We start from the raw sequence: 18,825 nt of genomic DNA, 5'->3' as shown, positions 1-18,825 counted from the left end.
GCTTCGGCTCTTTTGTGAGATGTACTTACGAACCTTTTAAACTGTAAGTAATGGAGACACAGATATAGAATGCGGCGTGCTCCACTTATAATAGACACGGTTTCCATGGCAACATAGTCCTCTTGACTGACAGACTCAGACCATTTAGTTCAGTTTCCCTTTGGGCTCCGCTTTCTTTGCGATATGTTACAGAGCGCGCTGATACCGAGGCGAGGGGGGGGTGGGGGGATATAAAGGAAAACAGAAAAAGTTGTGAGGATGTGAGATGTGAGATGTGTTTGGATACCGTGAGATGGGGAAAACAAAATGGTTGCCCTACGTATGTATGATAGAGGGTGAAGAAGAAATTCTGGCTCGCAAAAACTTAATTTTTTTTTGTTAGTATTTCCTTGTCACTTCAGAGAGACATTTCGCTCCCAAGGTGTTGCTCAGTTTTTTTTTTTGTTCCTTCCCTGTATGTGATTAGCAGGAAAAACACATGTTAAAATATACTTTATTCATACAAAAACAGCATAAAAACTGGACAACATATCAAAACCAATTAAAGGGTTACTCCGCTCTCCAGCGTCCGGAACATTGAGTTCCTGAACGCTGTGTGCGGGCTTCCGTGTTCACGCCCGCCCCTCGTGACATCACGCCCCTTCATGTGATGTCACGTCCCGCCCCCTCAATGCAAGTCTATGGGAGGTGGGCGTGACGGCCGTCGCACCCCCTTCCCATAGATTTTCATTGAGGGGGCAGGCAGTGACATCACGAGGGGGCGGGCGTCAACACGGAAGCCCGCACACAGCGTTCAGGAACTCAATGTTCCAGACACTGGGGAGCAGAGTGCAGGATTCCACTTTATTTACTATGGGGATCACAGATTTACAAGTCGGGAACATTTTCGGACCGGCTTTTCTAGGTGGAAATCTCCAGCCAGGATTTTCTGTGAATTCAATAGTAAATAGGTTGGGTTGTGAAACCACGCCCCTTTTGGTGAATGGCCACGCCCCCTTTGCGACAGGCCATGCACCATTTTTGGCTTTTCACAGTGCAATGTCAGGTTTGTCAGATATTCCTTGCGCACACTGTCGCAGACACTCTACGCCAAAATAACCTGACAAAGGGTGTGTTCACATGCTATTTGTTTTTGCGGGTTTTCCGCTGCGTATTTGAAAGTGGGCGGGCTCTTCTCGGCAGTCCGCAGCAGATTTTCCACGGAGGAACTTACGCCGCGGAAAATCCGCTGCAAGCCCCATTGAAGTCAGTAGGGGCTGCGGCGGATTTTCCGCAGCGTAGATTCCGCCGCGGAAAATCTGCTACAGAGAGCCGAGGAGAGCCCGCCCACTTTCAAATACGCAGCGGAAAACCCGCAAAAACAAATAGTGTGTGAATGCGCCCAAAAACTGGTCGGTCTCAGCTTAGTAAATGAGGCCCAATGTCTGCAGTGGACAAGAACTACAAGCGGTGGCCCAGAAATCACATAGCATAATAATATGTATAGGAAATCATATTATGAGCCCCACACAGGTCATAAAAACCTACAGTACAAGAGATATAATGACAAAAGGCAAAGTGCTTAACAAAATTAATAACAGAGAAGGTGCAAAAACAGCAACCCGGATGAAGCAGTGACCGAAACGTCAGGTTCTGCATGTGGCTAAGTACTGTATGTTATCCTCCCACTAGGGCTATACGTTTGTGATGGGATGTTTTCACACCTTCTCTGACATCAATTTTGTTAAGCACGTTGCCTTTTGTCATTACCGTATTTTTCGCCGTATAAGACGCACTTTTTCTTCCCCAAACTGGGGGGAAAAAGTCGGTGCGTCTTATACGGCGAATACACCCCTATCGCGGCGGTCCCTGCGGCCATCAACGACCGGGACCCGCGGCTAATACAGGACTTCACCGATCGTGGTGATGCCCTGTATTAACCCTTCAGACGCGGCGATCAAAGCTGACCGCCACGTCTGAGGGGAAAGTGACACTAACCCGGCTGTTCAGTCGGGATGTTCGGGACCGCCGCGATTTCACAGCGACGGTCTCGAACAGCCCGACTGAATAGCCGAGTTAGTGCTTACAGGACACCGGGAGGGACCTTACCTGCCTCCTCGGTGTCTTCTCCGTTCAGGGATCCCCTGTATGGCCGGCGCTCTCCTTCCTCGTCGTCGCGTACGTGCGTCAGCGTGCGTAACGACGTGATGGCGGTGACGGAGAGCGAGGATACCCGGCCGGCAGCAGAGACGTTCCGGAGTGACGGGGACATGACAACAGTGATGGAGCGACATCCAGGGCAGCGGTGACGGGTCCGGAGCGGCGGGGACACGTGAGTATTACCTCCTCCTGCAGTGGTCTTCAATCTGCGGACCTCCAGATGTTGCAAAACTACAACTCCCAGCATGCCCGGACAGCCAATGGCTGTCCGGGCATGCTGGGAGTTGTAGTTTTGCAACATCTGGAGGTCCACAGGTTGAAGACCACTATTGAGTTCAAAATCTTAATTTTTTTAGATTTTGCCCCTAAAAATTGGGTGCGTCTTATATGCCGGTGCGTCCTATAGGGCGAAAAATATGGTATATCACTTTTCTTTCACTGTCCCATTCACACAGCAAAATTTCTGCGGCGGAAAATTCCCTATTCCATAAAATGTAAAGACCTGTCTTTACAATTTGGCGGAATTTACCAGCGGAATCCCATTGAACCCAATGGGGCTTTGAATTTCAGCAGAATTTTGAACAGACAGAAATTCAGCAAAAAATTCTGCTGCAAAATTTGCAGTACTGAATTTGAGTGGAATTGCGGAATTCTGCCATGTGAACATAGCCTAAGGGGCTATTCCCACGACAGAATTTCCGCATGCGGAATTCCGCCTCAAATGAATGCCCAATAGACTTCTATGGGATTCCGCACTCCCATTCACACTTCTGAATTTCCGCTTGCGGAAATTCAGAAGTGTGAATGGGAGTACGGAATCCCATAGAAGTCTATTAGGCTTTCAGAAAAAAGAAAAAAAAAAAAAACTGCAGTGTGTGATGGCCGCCTTAAAGGGGTACTCCGGTGTAAAACTTTTTTTGTTAAAATGAACTGGTGCCAGAAAGTTAAACAGATTTGTAAATTACTTCTATTAAAAAAAACTTTATCCTCCCAGTACTTATTAGCAGCTGCATGCTACAGAGGAAATTTTTGCTTTTTGAATTTCTTTTTTCTCTTGTCCACGGTGCTCTCTGCTGACACCTCTGCCCGTGTCAGGAACTGTCCAGAGCAGCATAGGTGTGCTATGAGGATTTTCTCCTGCTCTGGACAGTTCTGGATACGGGCATCAGGTGTCAGCAGAGAGAGCACTGTGGACAAGACAAAAAAAGAAATTCAAAAAGAAAATAATTTCCTCTGTAGCCTACAGCTGCTAATAAGTACTGGAAGGATAAAGATTTTTTAATAGAAGTAATTTACAAATCTGTGTAACTTTCTGGCACCAGTGGATTTAAAAAGAATAAAATAAAATAAAATAAAATGTTTTCCACCAGAGTACCAGAAAAAATCGCTGAGCAAGAGATTTGCTTCCCACATTGTAGGGTAAATTTAACGCCTAGTATTTCCAGTCTGCTTTGCTGCAAGTATCAGCTGATGGGATTGAAACCTTGTATATGTCAGGTTTTATGTGACGTTCCGTTTTCTATACATATTGGTACATTGCAAATGAGGCTGCCTAACATCCAAGACGCTTCTGCTTATTCTAAAATAAAGTGGCACCAGTGACAGCCATTTACAGTCTGTCTTCAAGATGTCAGCATAATGTCCATTGTACGGTGTTACTATATGAAGCAAGTGCAAGAAATGAGAACATTCTCTGCTGTCTAATTTATATGTTATTTTAGGTGTATGAAGGCTGCCAAGGAGCCTAAAAAGCCGTCATCTGGCAATTGACCACTGGCTACTTTTAGGCTTTAAAAATAAAAAAATAAAAAAAAATTGCCCTGTTATTATGCACTCCCAAGATGCAGTTTTTGTGGCTTTTTTTTCTCGAAAAAAATTGTTGGTTTTAGTCCTGGTGTTTTTTTTCTTAAGGCGTTAGACTTCTATGGGGAAAAAAATGGCCATAGTCTCAACACGCTGCAATTTTAGAAAATTGCCACTGAGCCCAAAACAACAGGAAAACACTAAAGCTGGGTTAAAAAAATCAATAAAAAAAAAAGCTGTTTCCTAAATCCCTCTTGAGTTTTAGCTAACATCTGGCCACCAGGGAACTTCCTGTTTGGTCCGGCTGGTAAAGTCTTCCCCCCGTGAAACATGGAGCGGATCTTTAGTTCTTCGCACACGGAAGAAGCGTCACCGCTGGGGACTGACGGGACGGAGCTGCAACCGCTCGTGCGCGCGGGAAAGCCCAGACTACGTTTAACCCTTTCAGGTACTGACTTTACATACTTTGCAATGGCAATTAACTGTCTTTCCTTCACCTCCCCCTCTGCTTTACCAGAGCCTGCCAGTAACGCTTTGCAATTAGCACACTCCCATACGCTTTTCTGGCGCAAACTTTTTCGCATCGGCGTGTGATTTTTCTCGGACACAGTTCAGACTCAGACTAGGGGGGAGGACTTGTGGCTTTGTGGCATATGGCACACACACGAATCCTGTTGATGACAACAAAATAAATTTATGGTGTTGTTGGGGTGCGATGTGAGGTGTAAAGGGCAGATGGTGTTGACTCTCTGTTGACACCTATGTATGTGTCAGGAACTGCCCAGAGTAGGAAAAAAATCCCCATAGTAAACCTCTCCTGCTCTGGACAGTTCCTGACATGAAAAGATGTGTCAGCAGAGAGCACTGTGGTCAGAATGGAAAGAACTACACAACTTCCTCTAGAGCATACAGCAGCTGATATGTACTGGAAGGGTTAAGATTTTTTAATAGAAGAAATATACAAATATATTAATTATATCAATCTGTTCTCTTATCCTTAGGCCATAACACAAAATGTGCGGAAAAAACATGGGCAGACATTCTGCACATTTGAATAATCTGGTGAGCACTAGGACCGCTCGGAAATACACCATCTCATAGACGACAATGCGTTTCCAAGAGAATTCTGCAAAAAGAAAAGTCTATTCTCTTTGTAGATGCCGGAATCGGGATTTCAGTGGCAGAACCATCTGCCATAAAATTTCCACTATGTCCACAGTGTCCACATTTTGAATTTAAGATTATTTGTAAAGCAGCTAAAAGAATTATCCTTAAATGACAACTTACCACCTATTCATGATAATGATAAGTGATGAGCTGCAGGGGCCATATTCGAATTTGCGATATTTTGTGAATATATGGACAAATATTCATCCTATGTTCACAAAATCCGCATATTGGCTATGTTCATTCTCTTTTTTTCCATGCGAAAATTCGTAATGAAATTCGCATAGTGCCCATGCGCAATTATACCTTTCACCCAAAAGAAGGGAGGGAATAGTGTCCTCTGACTGGAAGTGCCGATATTTGCGAATATTTGCATATTCGCAAACATTTGCATATTTTCGCATATTCAAAAAATAAATAAATAAAAAATAAAATAAAAGGAATATTCATCATTACGAATATATATCTATATTCAAAATATTTGCGAAATTGCGAGCTGACGATATTCGCAGTAAAAAAATTAGCATTTTTAATATTTGCGCTCAACACTACTGATCATGAGAACAGGAGGATCCAAATGCCCCTGATGGCATAGAGTGGTGGTTGATAATGCCCAGCGACGCTCCAGTAAAACAATATAGGACTAAACTCTATAGATGTGTTTGGCAATAGGACAATAAAGAGAATTAAGGTAGAGAAAACAGACTTGGTAGCACATCCCCACTTTGTATTTTGATCTTCTTGCTTCTCAGCACAAATTCAAAAACTAACAGGTTGTTAGTATACATTTTGATCAAAAAGTACAAGCCCACTTGCCACATCAAGCCCACCTATTTAGAGTGGGTCCCTAAGGTCCCTAGCATAAAATGGCGTAGCACTGGGCGGCGACCACCACTGCCGCAACACCAGTGCCCACAGAGGGAATGACCCACTGGCAGAGCGGCCCCAATGCCACTCAAACCAGTCCCTGGGCCGCACCTCCCCACAGACACGGTGCCACGGCTGCAATGGACGCCGTAAAGCACCACACCAGTGTGAACAAGATGTAAAAGCTCACTTACCATGTGCTCCAAGTCAGACTGGGAGACTGCCAGAAATGGAAGGGCCCTGTGTAGCTACCTGCTACTTATATAGAGTTGGGCTGACGAGTATAAGTAGCAGGTAGCTGCACAGGGCCCTTCCATTTCTGGCAGTCTCCTAGTCTGACTGGGAGCACATGGTAAGTGAGCTTTTACACCATGTTCACACTGGTGTGGTGCTGTGCGACATCCATTGCTGCTGTGGCGCCGTGTCTGTGGGGAGGTGCGGCCCAGGGAATGGTTTGAGTGGCATTGGGGCCGCTCTGCCAGTGGGTCGTTCCCCCTGTGGGCACTGGTGCTGCGGCGGTGGTGGTCGCCGTCCAATGCTATGCCATTTTATGCTAGGGACGTTAGGGACCCACTCTAAATAGGTGGCCTTGACGTGGTGAGTGGGCTTGTACCTTTTGATCAAAATGTATACAAACAACCTGTTAGTTTTTGAATTTGTGCTGAGAAGCGAGTAGATCAAAATACAAATTGTGGATGTGCGGCCATGTCTGTTTTCTCTACCTGAATGAACAATAGTTTTTTTAAAGGTGGACATTTACTTTGAAGCGCTACTGTCTTTAGAAACAACTTTTTTTTACATAATACTTCCTTAAAAATTAAGCATTTTCCTAATATACTTCATTAAAAAATTTGATTGCTAAAGATGTGAAAAAAGTGTTTAAAAAATAGCAGTATGGGTCGCTGTCTCTATAATTTTCCAAACAAACAACAAGATATTTTGGTCCAAACAACAAGATATTTTGGACTTATTTTCTGATGGAGGGTGTGTTAATCTCCCTCCCAGTGCAGTGTATAATTCAGTTTTCACCAGTGTGAACTGAACACCTGTGAGATCCAGGCAGGATATAAACAGCTTGCAGCCTTTTCAGAAGAGGAACATTTCCATGCACACTAACAAGCAAAACAAGGTTCTAAATACCATATTTATTGTATTATCCTATTATTTTTAGGCAAAATGTTTTAGCCTAAAGTCTACCTGCGTGTTATACACCGATAAGCCGCTGCAGTTCAATTATTTAAAGCGGGCGCTTTAAATCAATGAACTGCAGCGGCTTTTTCAGGTGCAGAGACCGCCACCACTGCCGGCCTCTCTGCCCCTGCCTGTCCTGGGGTCCCTGCTGCCGCTGCTTCTCTCCCCCTGCTATCGGCGCCACTGCCCCTTCTCTCCCCTTGTCTATTGGTGCCGCTGCCCCTTCTCTCCCCCTGTCTATCGGTGCCGCTGCCCCTTCTCTCCCCCTGTCTATCGGTGCCGCTGCCCCTTCTCTCCCCCTGGCTATCGGTGCCGCTGCCCCATTGCCGGCGCCGATAGCCAGGGGGAGAGAAGCGGCAGCGGCGCCGACAGACAGGGGGAGAGATGGGGCAGAGGCACCCATTGCCGGCGCCGCTGCCCCGTTGCCTCCCCCATCCCCTGTTGTATAATTACCTGTTGCCGGGGTCGGATCCGCGCTGCTTCAGGCCTCCGGTGTGGCGTCCCCTGCGTCGTTGCTATGCGCTGCACGGCGCGTTGCAATGACGAGTGACGTCACTGGTCATTGCATCTCGCAGCGCATAGCAACGACACAGGGGACGCCACACCGGAGGCCTGAAGCAGCGCGGATCCGACCCCGGCAACAGGTAATTATACAACCGGGGCTGGGGGAGGCAACGGGGCAGCGGTGCCGTAAATGTGTGCCGCTGCCCCTTCTCTCCCCCTGTCTGTCGGCGCCGGCAATGGGGCAGTGACACCGATAGACAGGGGGAGAGAAGGGGCTGCGGCGCCAATGGCCAGGGGGAGAGAAGCAGCGGCAGCAGGGGGAGAGAAGCAGGCAGCGACGGCCTCTCTCCCCTGCCTTTCCTGGGGGCTTCTGCGAGGTAAGAAACAGTGTATCGGGGTATACACACGCACCCTCATTTTACCAAGGATATTTGGGTAAAAAACTTTTTTTACCCAAATATCCTTGGTAAAATGAGGGTGCGTGTTATAGGCCAGTGCGTGGTATACCCCGATAAATGCAGTAATTATTTATATACAAAATTATTTCTCATTTTACTAACTTATTTCTTGTGAATTTGCACCATATAGGTTCCACATGGCTGCTTTAGGGTTATAAATAGCAGGCACTTTAGGCACAAAGCTTTGCAAATGTAAAATGTTTATTTTTGGCATAAAATTGAAGTTTTTCTTGTGCATTTGCACCCTAGAGGTTCCACATGGTTGCATTACAGTAATATAGAGCATGCACTTAAGGCACAAAGCTTTGCAAATGTAAAAACTGGTTGTGCAGGTTTCATGACAAGGAAGAGGGAGGGGAGAAGAGGCAGGTACATCATTCTCCTGAAGAAACACACCCAACCTTTAGGAGAGATGCCAGAAGAGTGAACATAGTAAAATATAGATCAAAAGATATTTTTCATATAAAAACTTGTATGTACAGGTCTTAGAGCAGATTACTACAGTGACTTTTTTACACACTGACTTTTTTTACTACACTGACAATTTTTTTACATTTAGGTTCTCTCACATGGCCACTGAAGTCAAATTTGTATCAGTAACTTCTTCAAGTGGTGTCCAAAGTCTACTGTGGTGTATCCGTTTTTCGGTACAGAATATCTGTAAATCTAAAGTTTTCAGTCCTTAGGCATTTGTAGCTCTTCTTTTCCAATCCGTGGGTTATCCTGGCAAGTTGCTACCATAATACGTGACCAGCTTGTCCTACAATTTACATTTTCGGTTTAGCCTCCAACTTTTTGGAGCCCTTTGGAAAAAATTTCATAAAAATTCGAGACAAAAAATATGTCATATATTAATCCAACAAGAAGTTCTCCAGAATAAGATAGTTTAAGGATGAGCATCTTCACTTCGATGAATGACCTCCAGAAGAATCTTCAGTCGTTGATTAGAAATGTTGGGTCATGGTCTTGTTGGTGACCTCTGGCTTGAACTGGAGAATTTATTCTTCACCTTCCAGTGACACGGATCTATTCTTATTCCATCGCATTCTCTAGTCGGGTAATTACGGAAAATACTGTCTCATGCCTGTCGTAGTCATTGTTTTTCATAATGATCACAGCTGTTGCTCAGTATTCGGGTTACTGGGACAGACTGCTACTGTGATTAGCCGGATCCTTTCATCTCGGCTACAAGCTTTTTACATTAAAGACTCAAGGAAAAAGAAAGTAAAAAAAAATACACTTAATTGTATGTTATTCCAGCTGTAATCTAGTAAGTCTTTTATCTTCTTTCTGTTTACTATCAACAAAGGCGTTCTTTACTTAGATGTATTAACTCTTATTACTGGAGAACAACTGTAGCAATGCATGAGGACACACAGAGCCTTCCCATTGGAGTAGTACTATCCTTAGTACTAACATGGAGGTTAATATATTTGTTTAAATTATTTCCCCAGTTTGGAACTATTTTCTCATGAGTATACATTGGTTGAAGCCTGTGAGTATTTAGATCTAAGGAAAAACCTATCAGAAATATATAGAGTCCACGGCTTTCCATCATCCATGCTTGTTCAAGGGGCATGTGGGAAAAGAGAGCCCCACTACAGGGCTGGTTCATTCCACCAAACCCTTCCATCGTAAGACAGAAAAAAAAAGGCTGCCCCTATTCCACTCTTCACATAGATACAAGAATATGAATAAACGTGGTGTGGCCTTCAAGTCAATAAATAATATTTTTTTTTACTTGGGGCATTGTTTCATAGTTCATTAGGTTGAAAAAAGACAAGAGTCCATCAAGTTTAAACTATAACCTTATTAGGGGAGATTTATCAAAACCTGTGCAGAGGAATAGTTGCCTAGTTGCCCATAGCAACCAATCAGATCGCTTCTTTCATTTTGCAGAAGCCTTGTTAAAAATGAAAGAAGAAATCTGATTGGTTGCTATGGGCAACTGGGCAACTTTTCTTCTGAACAGGTTTTGATAAATCTCCCTCAAATTGTGTTCATCTAGGGCAAAAAAAAACTAAACAAAAAAAAACCTTCCTGAATCCAAATGTGTCAATCAAAATAAATACCTGGATCTCCATCCCACCTCCAGAAATCTATCAACCATAACTTGTAATACTACATTTTTAAGAAAGGCATCCAGGCCCCTCTTGAACTTCCTCTTGAACTTGTTTAACAAGTACAGAACAGGATTCTGTACTACACTTAGGCCCTGTCAGGTTGAGTCCCTCAGTGTCCTGGGGGCTCTCCTTCAGTGCTTCCCCCATAATGAAGCTAGTGTTACTATATCTAGCCAGTACAAGGTTATGTATTATGTGTATATAAAGTACCTTTGGAGGACTAATATGAATGTCTAAAGGATCTTTGGAGTTCACATGTTAACATCACATGTCATGTTATCACATGTTACCCAGAGAGCACCTGCTTGACACATGACCTGCAGCTTGACCTATGGGCTTCTGGCTCAGCCCCCCTTTATAAGAGGGGGAGCCATTACAATCTCTCTCTTACACCAGACCTTTGCTGAGGAACAGCCAAGCACAGACCTCAGATCCAGCATCCAGTACACCTGGAGGCCTCAAGCCTGCATATAGCAGTAAGTCCGGCCATCTATATCTACTGTCTACAACCAAGTCAAGTTACCAGCCAAGTCAATTATAGTCAGAGTGGCAACATGGAAGTCTGATACAAGCAAGCTGCAGGGCCCATTCCATGTTACTGGCTGACTCTCTGGGATTCTGGCCTAGCTGTAAAGACTTTAACAACTGTCTAACCTCAGTAAAGATACCGTTAACCTTGGGAGAGCGGTGCTACCGTTCCGGTGGTTACTGGAAAAACCACTCTGGCGTCACGAACATTAGGGGTTAATAACACCTTGCCCCTGGGCTATACCATCTGCCCCATCCACCTACACCCTTCACACCCCATGGTCACACCACAACTTTGGGGTCACCACAAAATCAACCATCACAACATCACGTGGCAGAGAGTTCCATAGTCTCACTGCTCTTACAGTAAAGAATCTCTGTCTGTGATGATGGTGAAACCTTCTTTACTCTAGACGTAGAGGATGCCCTCTTGTCATGGTTACCGGCCTAGGTAAAAAAAGATCATGACAAAGCTGTCTGTACTGTCCATTCATATAGTTGTACATTGTGATTAGATCGCCCCTAAGATGTCTTTTCTCCAAACTGAATAACCCCAAGCTTGATAACCTGTATTGGTATCTAATCCACCAATTCCTATAATTACCTTGGTCGCCCTTCTCTGCACCCGCTCCAGTTCAGCCATGTCCTTATACACAAGTGGCCAAGATTGAGCACAATACTCTATGTGTGGTCTGACTAGTGATTTTTACAAAGGCAAAACTATATTTTTGTCATGAGCCTCTATGCCTCTTCTGATGTATCTCATGACCCTTATTGGTTTGACAACGACTGCCAAAATGCATAACCTCCCATTTATTAACATTAATTTTATTTGCCACATCTGTGCCCAAGTCTACAGCTTCCCCAGATCCCTTGGTAATATTATGTTATCCTCCTCTGTGGGGACCAACTTCCTCAGTTTAGCATCATCTGCACATATAGAAATTGTGCTATGTAATTCTTCTACAAGGTCATTTATAAACATATTAGAAAAAGTCAACCCATCACTGCCCCCTGTGGTACCCCACTAGTACCTGTCATCCAATCACAGTTACATTGATACCCACCCCTTGCTTCCTGTCACGGAGCCAGTTGCTAACCCATTTACATATATCCCCCCTAGTCCCAGTATCCTTATTGTATGTACTAACCTTTTGTGTGGCACAGTATCAAACACCTTAGAAAAGTCCAGATATACAAGATCCATCTGGACTTGGTGATTTTTGTAAGTTTACATTTAATGTACACTTTACATTATTCTTACCAAGTGCATAAAGACATCTGCCATTGCTTTTTTCCTTTGTAGATACACTAGAAAAGAAGGTATTTAATAGATTGGTCTTTTCCCCATCCTCCCCCACAATGACAACCCAGATTTTTTCTAAGAGAACCTATACTTTCAGTTAGAATTTTTATTGTTTATATAGGTGGCAAAATATGTTGAGGTGCTTTTTACATTCTGTGGCAATAAATGTCTCTGTGTCAATCATTGCGGCCTTTATTAGTTTTTTACACTATTTTTTTCTCCTTATAAATGTTTAATGCCTCTTCACTACCTTCTTGTTTCAGTAATTTAAACTCTTTCTTTTTATCATTTATCATGCTCCTTACAGTTTTATTTTGCCACACTGGTTTTCTCCAGTTTTTAACATGTTTATTCCCATAGGGTTTATATTGTTTCCAGGATCTATTAAGGATGCTCTTAAAAGTGTCCCATTTAACTTATGTACTTTTACTTTTGAGGACATTATCCCAGTTTAAAGTATGCCTCTAAGGTTTTCTCTAAGTTGTTGAAGATATGTAATATATATATAATGTATTTGTAGCTTAACAGCTTAATAAAGGATAACTGAAAACGTATAATGCTGTGGTTACTATTACCTAGGTGACCTCCTACCTCTACGTAGGTCCAGTATAAGGTCCAGAATCTACCACACTAAATTGTGAAAAGTTATAATCTTTTATTACTGTTAAAAACCTATTTCCTTTGCTGAACCTGCAGGTTTCTGCTTCCTTGGTTATATCGGGGTTGTTGTAGTCCCCCATAATGATGACTTACCCTGCTTTGCTGCCTCATCTATTTGTCTTATGAGGATTTCTGCTGCTTCCATTATACTTGGAGACATTAATTTCATTACTCTTCACCCCTCTTATTTTCACCCACAGAGACTCCACATGATCATTTTCCTCATATATGTCTTCACACACAATGGGCTTTAGACCAGAGTTTACGTATAAGTAAACCCCTCCCCCATTCTTATTGTATGGTCATTTCTTAACAGACTATAACCTTGCGAATTAACTGCCCAGTAATAGCATGGACCCAGCCATGTCTCACTTATCCCCACTATGTCATTGTCTCCTTCCAACATTAATAGTTCTAGTTCCTCTTCCTTCTTATTGAGGCTCTTGGCATTAGTATACATGCACCTTATTTTTTTTATTCACAGTATTAACTGTATTAACTGAGCCCCAGCTCTCCATATTTATTGTCTTCTCCTTTTATATTGTGATTGTGACTCCCCCCCCCTCCAGTCCCTAGTTTAAACACTCCTCCAACCTTCTAGCAATCTTTTCCCAAAAGAAGAGTTTCCCCATTTAGGTGCAGCCTTTCTCTGAGGCAGAATTCATGTGTTTTTTAAGTGGGGTAGCCTGGAAATTTACATTCAGAACCTTTTCCGAATATGCAGCATACTAGCTGCAAATCACCTACAGAAATCTGACCATGTGTCTTTCATTTCTTCAGTCCCCCAACACCCCCCCCCATATCAAAACTATTGCATGAACGTACCCTAAGGTCTAGGTTCTCAACCTGTGGTTCATGTGCCCCGGAGGATGCATGGCACAAATACATTACAATACAATACAACTTTAAAGAATATCCATCATGACAAATTCATGACTCTACAGATAATCTTGCCAATGCAATATTGACACTCTCGCCAAGGCAAAGACAACCTTCGACATGCAGATGTTTTGGACTACACCTCCAATGATGTCCTTACAGCCAAAGTGTTGCCAAAGCATCATGGAAAATGTAGTTCAAAACATCTGCAGTGCCGAATATTATCTATGCCTGCTCTAGCCCATGATATTATGTCAAGAGAACCACCATAAGGGTCTATTCACACGGGTGGACTTTCCGCCCACAGAATCCGCCGGCAGAATCCCACCTGAAATGAAAGCCCAATATACTTCTATGGGATTCTGCACTCCCTGGAGGGCAGAAACACAAAGAAGTGCATGGGCTTTCATTTTAAGTGGAATTCACACGCCGGCAAAAATTCTGCCCGTGTGAATAGACCCTAACAATAGCTGAAGGTCTAGGATATCTTAAAATAGTTAAACTGAAACGGTTGGCCCAGGACTATTTTCCAATATAATCCCTTACAACACCCATAGATTTCCTTCTTTCTTTAGATCTACTCAAAAAGATGTATAGTATGTCCATGTAGATCTTTTTAGATCCTACAAGAACCAGTGTCTACATCTCCAAAGCAGTGTCTTTTCTTAGTAGAAAATACTAATGTATGCTTACACACAACTTGAGTTTCCAATCTAAACCCAAATAACACCCATAGATTTCCTTCCGTCTTTAGATCTACTCGGTGAAGATGTTTAGTGTGTCCATGTAGATCCTTGTAGACCCTATAAGAACCTGTCTACATCTCCAAAGCAGTATAATTTCTTATTAAAAAATACTAATGTCTGCTTACACACAATTTCCATGTACTAACCGGACTCTCCATACAAAGGGTGAGGGGCTGAGGTGGGGGAGGCTTTGGGTATGTTCTTGCGCATGGTTTTTCGGGTTCCAGTTCCTCAGACCTCTGCATAATCTGTTTCAGGTGATGTTCCCTTGCAAAGAATCGGAAAAGGAAGAAAACATGAGTGCCCCGGAGTTTACTATTCCAACTGGAGCATGTCTAATCCATACCATGTGGTATCCCCTACTGCATAAATTTACATACTATAACCATAAGCCATTAACCAGCTCACTGCTGACTTGCCTCAGTTCATAATTTCATAGGTCATCTAGGGTACTCATTGCAAGAATATATGTAATCCAGTCAAATATAAATACAGAAGACCTCTCTGCCCCCGGGTCTGTGTGAATGATTTAGGAGACTCTTACTCCACATAGTCCATATAGTAATAATAAATTCCACACAACACCGTATTTCAATTTTTAGTACTATTTTTCCATATTAGATAGACATAGTCCATAGTATCAGATAAGGAAGTAAAAAAGATACAAAAAGTTCTTGATATAGTGGTGATGGGGGCATGTTTGGGATACTTGAGAAAGGGGGCGTGTTCTCCGAAACGTTGTCAGTGTTCAACGCTGTCTCAGCTGCTGTCTCCGTCGTGGGAGGAAGGAACCTCGGCCGTACTGTCACGATGCCGGCTGGCAGGTAGTGGATCCTCTGTGCCAGAGAGGGATTGGCGTGGACCGTGCTAGTGGATCGGTTCTAAGCCACTACTGGTTTTCACCAGAGCCCGCCGCAAAGCGGGATGGTCTTGCTGCGGCGGTAGTGACCAGGTCGTATCCACTAGCAACGGCTCAACCTCTCTGGCTGCTGAAGATAGGCGCGGTACAAGGGAGTAGACAGAAGCAAGGTCGGACGTAGCAGAAGGTCGGGGCAGGCAGCAAGGATCGTAGTCAGGGGCAACGGCAGGAGGTCTGGAACACAGGCTAGGAACACACAAGGAACGCTTTCACTGGCACAATGGCAACAAGATCCGGCAAGGAAGTGCAGGGGAAGTGAGGTGATATAGGGAAGTGCACAGGTGAAGACACTAATTGGAATCACTGCGCCAATCAGCGGCGCAGTGGCCCTTTAAATCGCAAAGACCCGGCGCGCGCGCGCCCTAGGGAGCGGGGCCGCGCGCGCCGGGACAGGACCGAGGGAGAGCGAGTCAGGTACGGGAGCCGGGGTGCGCATCGCGAGCGGGCGCTACCCGCATCGCGAATCGCATCCCGGCTGGCAGCGGAATCGCAGCGCCCCGGGTCAGTGGATCTGACCGGAGCGCTGCAGCGGGGAGAGTGAAGCGAGCGCTCCGGGGAGGAGCGGGGACCCGGAGCGCTCGGCGTAACAGTACCCCCCCCCTTGGGTCTCCCCCTCTTCTTAGAGCCTGAGAACCTGAGGAGCAGACTTTTGTCTAGGATGTTGTCCTCAGGTTCCCAGGATCTCTCTTCAGGACCACAACCCTCCCAGTCCACTAAAAAAAAAGTTTTCCCTCTGACCTTTTTGGAAGCTAAGATCTCTTTGACAGAGAAGATGTCCGAGGAGCCGGAAACAGGAGTGGGAGGAACAGATTTGGGAGAAAAATGGTTGAGGATGAGTGGTTTGAGAAGAGAGACGTGAAAGGCATTAGGGATACGAAGAGAAGGAGGAAGAAGAAGTTTATAAGAGACAGGATTAATTTGACACAAAATTTTGAAAGGACCAAGATAGCGTGGTCCCAACTTGTAGCTAGGGACACGGAAGCGGACATATTTAGCGGAGAGCCATACCTTGTCTCCAGGGGAAAAAACGGGAGGAGCTCTTCTTTTCTTATCCGCGAACTTCTTCATGCGTGATGAAGCCTGTAAGAGAGAATTTTGGGTCTCTCTCCATATGATGGAAAGGTCACGAGAAATTTCATCCACAGCGGGCAGACCAGAGGGCAAGGGGGTAGGGAGGGGGGGAAGAGGGTGACGGCCGTACACCACGAAAAATGGGGATTTGGAGGAAGATTCAGAGACCCTGAAGTTATACGAGAATTCGGCCCATGGAAGGAGATCTGCCCAGTCATCCTGGCGGGAGGAAACAAAATGTCGCAAATAATCACCCAAGATCTGGTTAATTCTTTCTACTTGTCCATTGGACTGGGGATGATATGCAGAAGAAAAATTTAATTTAATCTTGAGTTGTTTACAGAGAGCCCTCCAGAATTTAGACACGAATTGGACGCCTCTATCCGAGACAATCTGCGTAGGCAACCCGTGAAGACGAAAAATGTGTACAAAAAATTGTTTAGCCAACTGAGGCGCAGAAGGAAGACCAGGAAGAGGGATGAAATGTGCCATTTTGGAGAATCGATCAACGACCACCCAAATAACAGTGTTGCCACGGGAAGGGGGTAAATCAGTAATAAAATCCATACCAATCAGAGACCAAGGCTGTTCGGGGACAGGCAGGGGATGAAGAAAACCAGCGGGCTTCTGGCGAGGAGTCTTATCCCGGGCACAGATAGTGCAGGCTCGCACAAAGTCCACAACATCCGTCTCCAGAGTCGGCCACCAATAGAAGCGGGAGATGAGTTGCACAGATTTCTTGATGCCCGCATGACCTGCGAGATGGGAGGAGTGACCCCATTTGAGGATTCCGAGGCGTCGGCGTGGAGAAACAAAGGTCTTTCCTGGAGGAGTTTGCCTGATGGAGGCAGGAGAAGTGGAGATCAGGCAGTCAGGTGGAATGATGTGTTGCGGAGAGAGTTCAACTTCTGAGGCATCCGAGGAACGAGAGAGAGCATCGGCCCTAATGTTCTTATCGGCAGGACGAAAGTGAATCTCAAAATTAAATCAGGCAAAGAACAGAGACCACCGGGCCTGGCGAGGATTCAGCCGTTGGGCAGACTGGAGGTAGGAGAGGTTCTTGTGGTCGGTGTAGATAATAACAGGAAAACTTGATCCCTCCAGCAGATGCCTCCATTCCTCAAGTGCTAATTTAATGGCTAGAAGCTCTCGATCCCCGATGGAGTAGTTCCTCTCCGCTGGAGAGAAGGTCCTAGAGAAAAAACCACAAGTGACAGCATGCCCGGAAGAATTTTTTTGTAGAAGAACAGCTCCAGCTCCCACTGAGGAGGCATCAACCTCCAATAGGAAGGGTTTGGAAGGGTCAGGTCTGGAGAGCACGGGAGCCGAAGAAAAGGCAGACTTGAGTCGTTTAAAGGCGTCTTCTGCTTGAGGAGGCCAAGACTTGGGATCAGCATTTTTTTTGGTTAAAGCCACGATAGGAGCCACAACGGTAGAAAAATGTGGAATAAATTGCCTGTAATAATTGGCGAACCCCAAAAAGCGTTGGATAGCACGGAGTCCGGAGGGGCGTGGCCAATCTAAGACGGCAGAGAGTTTGTCTGGATCCATCTGTAGTCCCTGGCCAGAGACCAAATATCCTAGAAAAGGAAGAGATTGGCATTCAAACAGACATTTCTCAATTTTGGCATAGAGTTGATTGTCACGAAGTCTCTGAAGAACCATACGGACATGCTGGCGGTGTTCTTCTAGATTGGCAGAAAAAATTAGGATATCGTCCAGATATACAACAACACAGGAGTATAACAGATCACGAAAAATTTCATTAACAAAGTCTTGGAAGACGGCAGGGGCGTTGCACAGGCCAAAGGGCATGACCAGATACTCAAAGTGTCCATCTCTGGTGTTAAATGCCGTTTTCCACTCATCCCCCTCTCTGATGCGGATGAGGTTATAGGCGCCTCTTAAGTCCAATTTAGTAAAGATGTGGGCACCTTGGAGGCGATCAAAGAGTTCAGAGATGAGGGGTAAGGGGTAGCGGTTCTTAACCGTGATTTTATTAAGACCGCGGTAGTCAATGCAAGGACGTAGGGAGCCATCTTTTTTGGACACAAAGAAAAATCCGGCTCCGGCAGGAGAGGAGGATTTACGGATAAAGCCCTTTTTTAGATTCTCCTGGACGTATTCAGACATGGCAAGAGTCTCTGGGGCAGAGAGAGGATAAATTCTGCCCCGGGGTGGAGTAGTGCCCGGGAGGAGGTCGATAGGACAATCATAAGGCCTGTGAGGAGGTAGAGTCTCAGCTTGTTTTTTGCAGAAAACATCCGCGAAGTCCATATAGGCCTTAGGGAGACCGGTTACTGGAGGAACCACAGAGTTACGGCAAGGGTTACTGGGAACCGGTTTTAGACAGTTCTTGGAACAAGAGGACCCCCAACTCTTGATCTCCCCAGTGGACCAATCCAGGGTTGGGGAATGAAGTTGAAGCCAGGGAAGTCCAAGGAGAATTTCCGAGGTGCAATTG

At 44.9% G+C, this 18,825-nt stretch overlaps 1 protein-coding gene across 4 annotated transcripts in view; it reads right to left on the bottom strand.

Moving 5' to 3' along the window:
• Positions 1-18,825, bottom strand: part of C10H19orf81 (chromosome 10 C19orf81 homolog) — a 31,618-nt gene that overhangs the window by 7,088 nt on the left and 5,705 nt on the right. Inside the window, exons 4-5 of one of the 4 annotated variants that reach the window (XM_056542624.1) lie at positions 14,518-14,638; positions 12,045-12,091 (exon numbers count right to left, since the gene is read on the bottom strand). In XM_056542624.1, the coding sequence (XP_056398599.1) occupies positions 12,045-12,091; positions 14,518-14,638 (168 nt within the window). Of the gene's footprint in view, positions 1-12,044; positions 12,092-14,496; positions 14,639-18,825 lie in introns of all 4 variants that reach the window. The other 3 variants (XM_056542621.1, XM_056542625.1, XM_056542623.1) reach the window with 3 other exon arrangements.

Source organism: Hyla sarda, chromosome 10, assembly GCF_029499605.1.
Source record: "Hyla sarda isolate aHylSar1 chromosome 10, aHylSar1.hap1, whole genome shotgun sequence".
NCBI classification, from domain to species: domain Eukaryota; kingdom Metazoa; phylum Chordata; class Amphibia; order Anura; family Hylidae; genus Hyla; species Hyla sarda.
The sequence above is the reverse complement of the archived record's forward strand: the minus strand, read 5'-3'. Positions and strand labels throughout refer to the sequence as shown.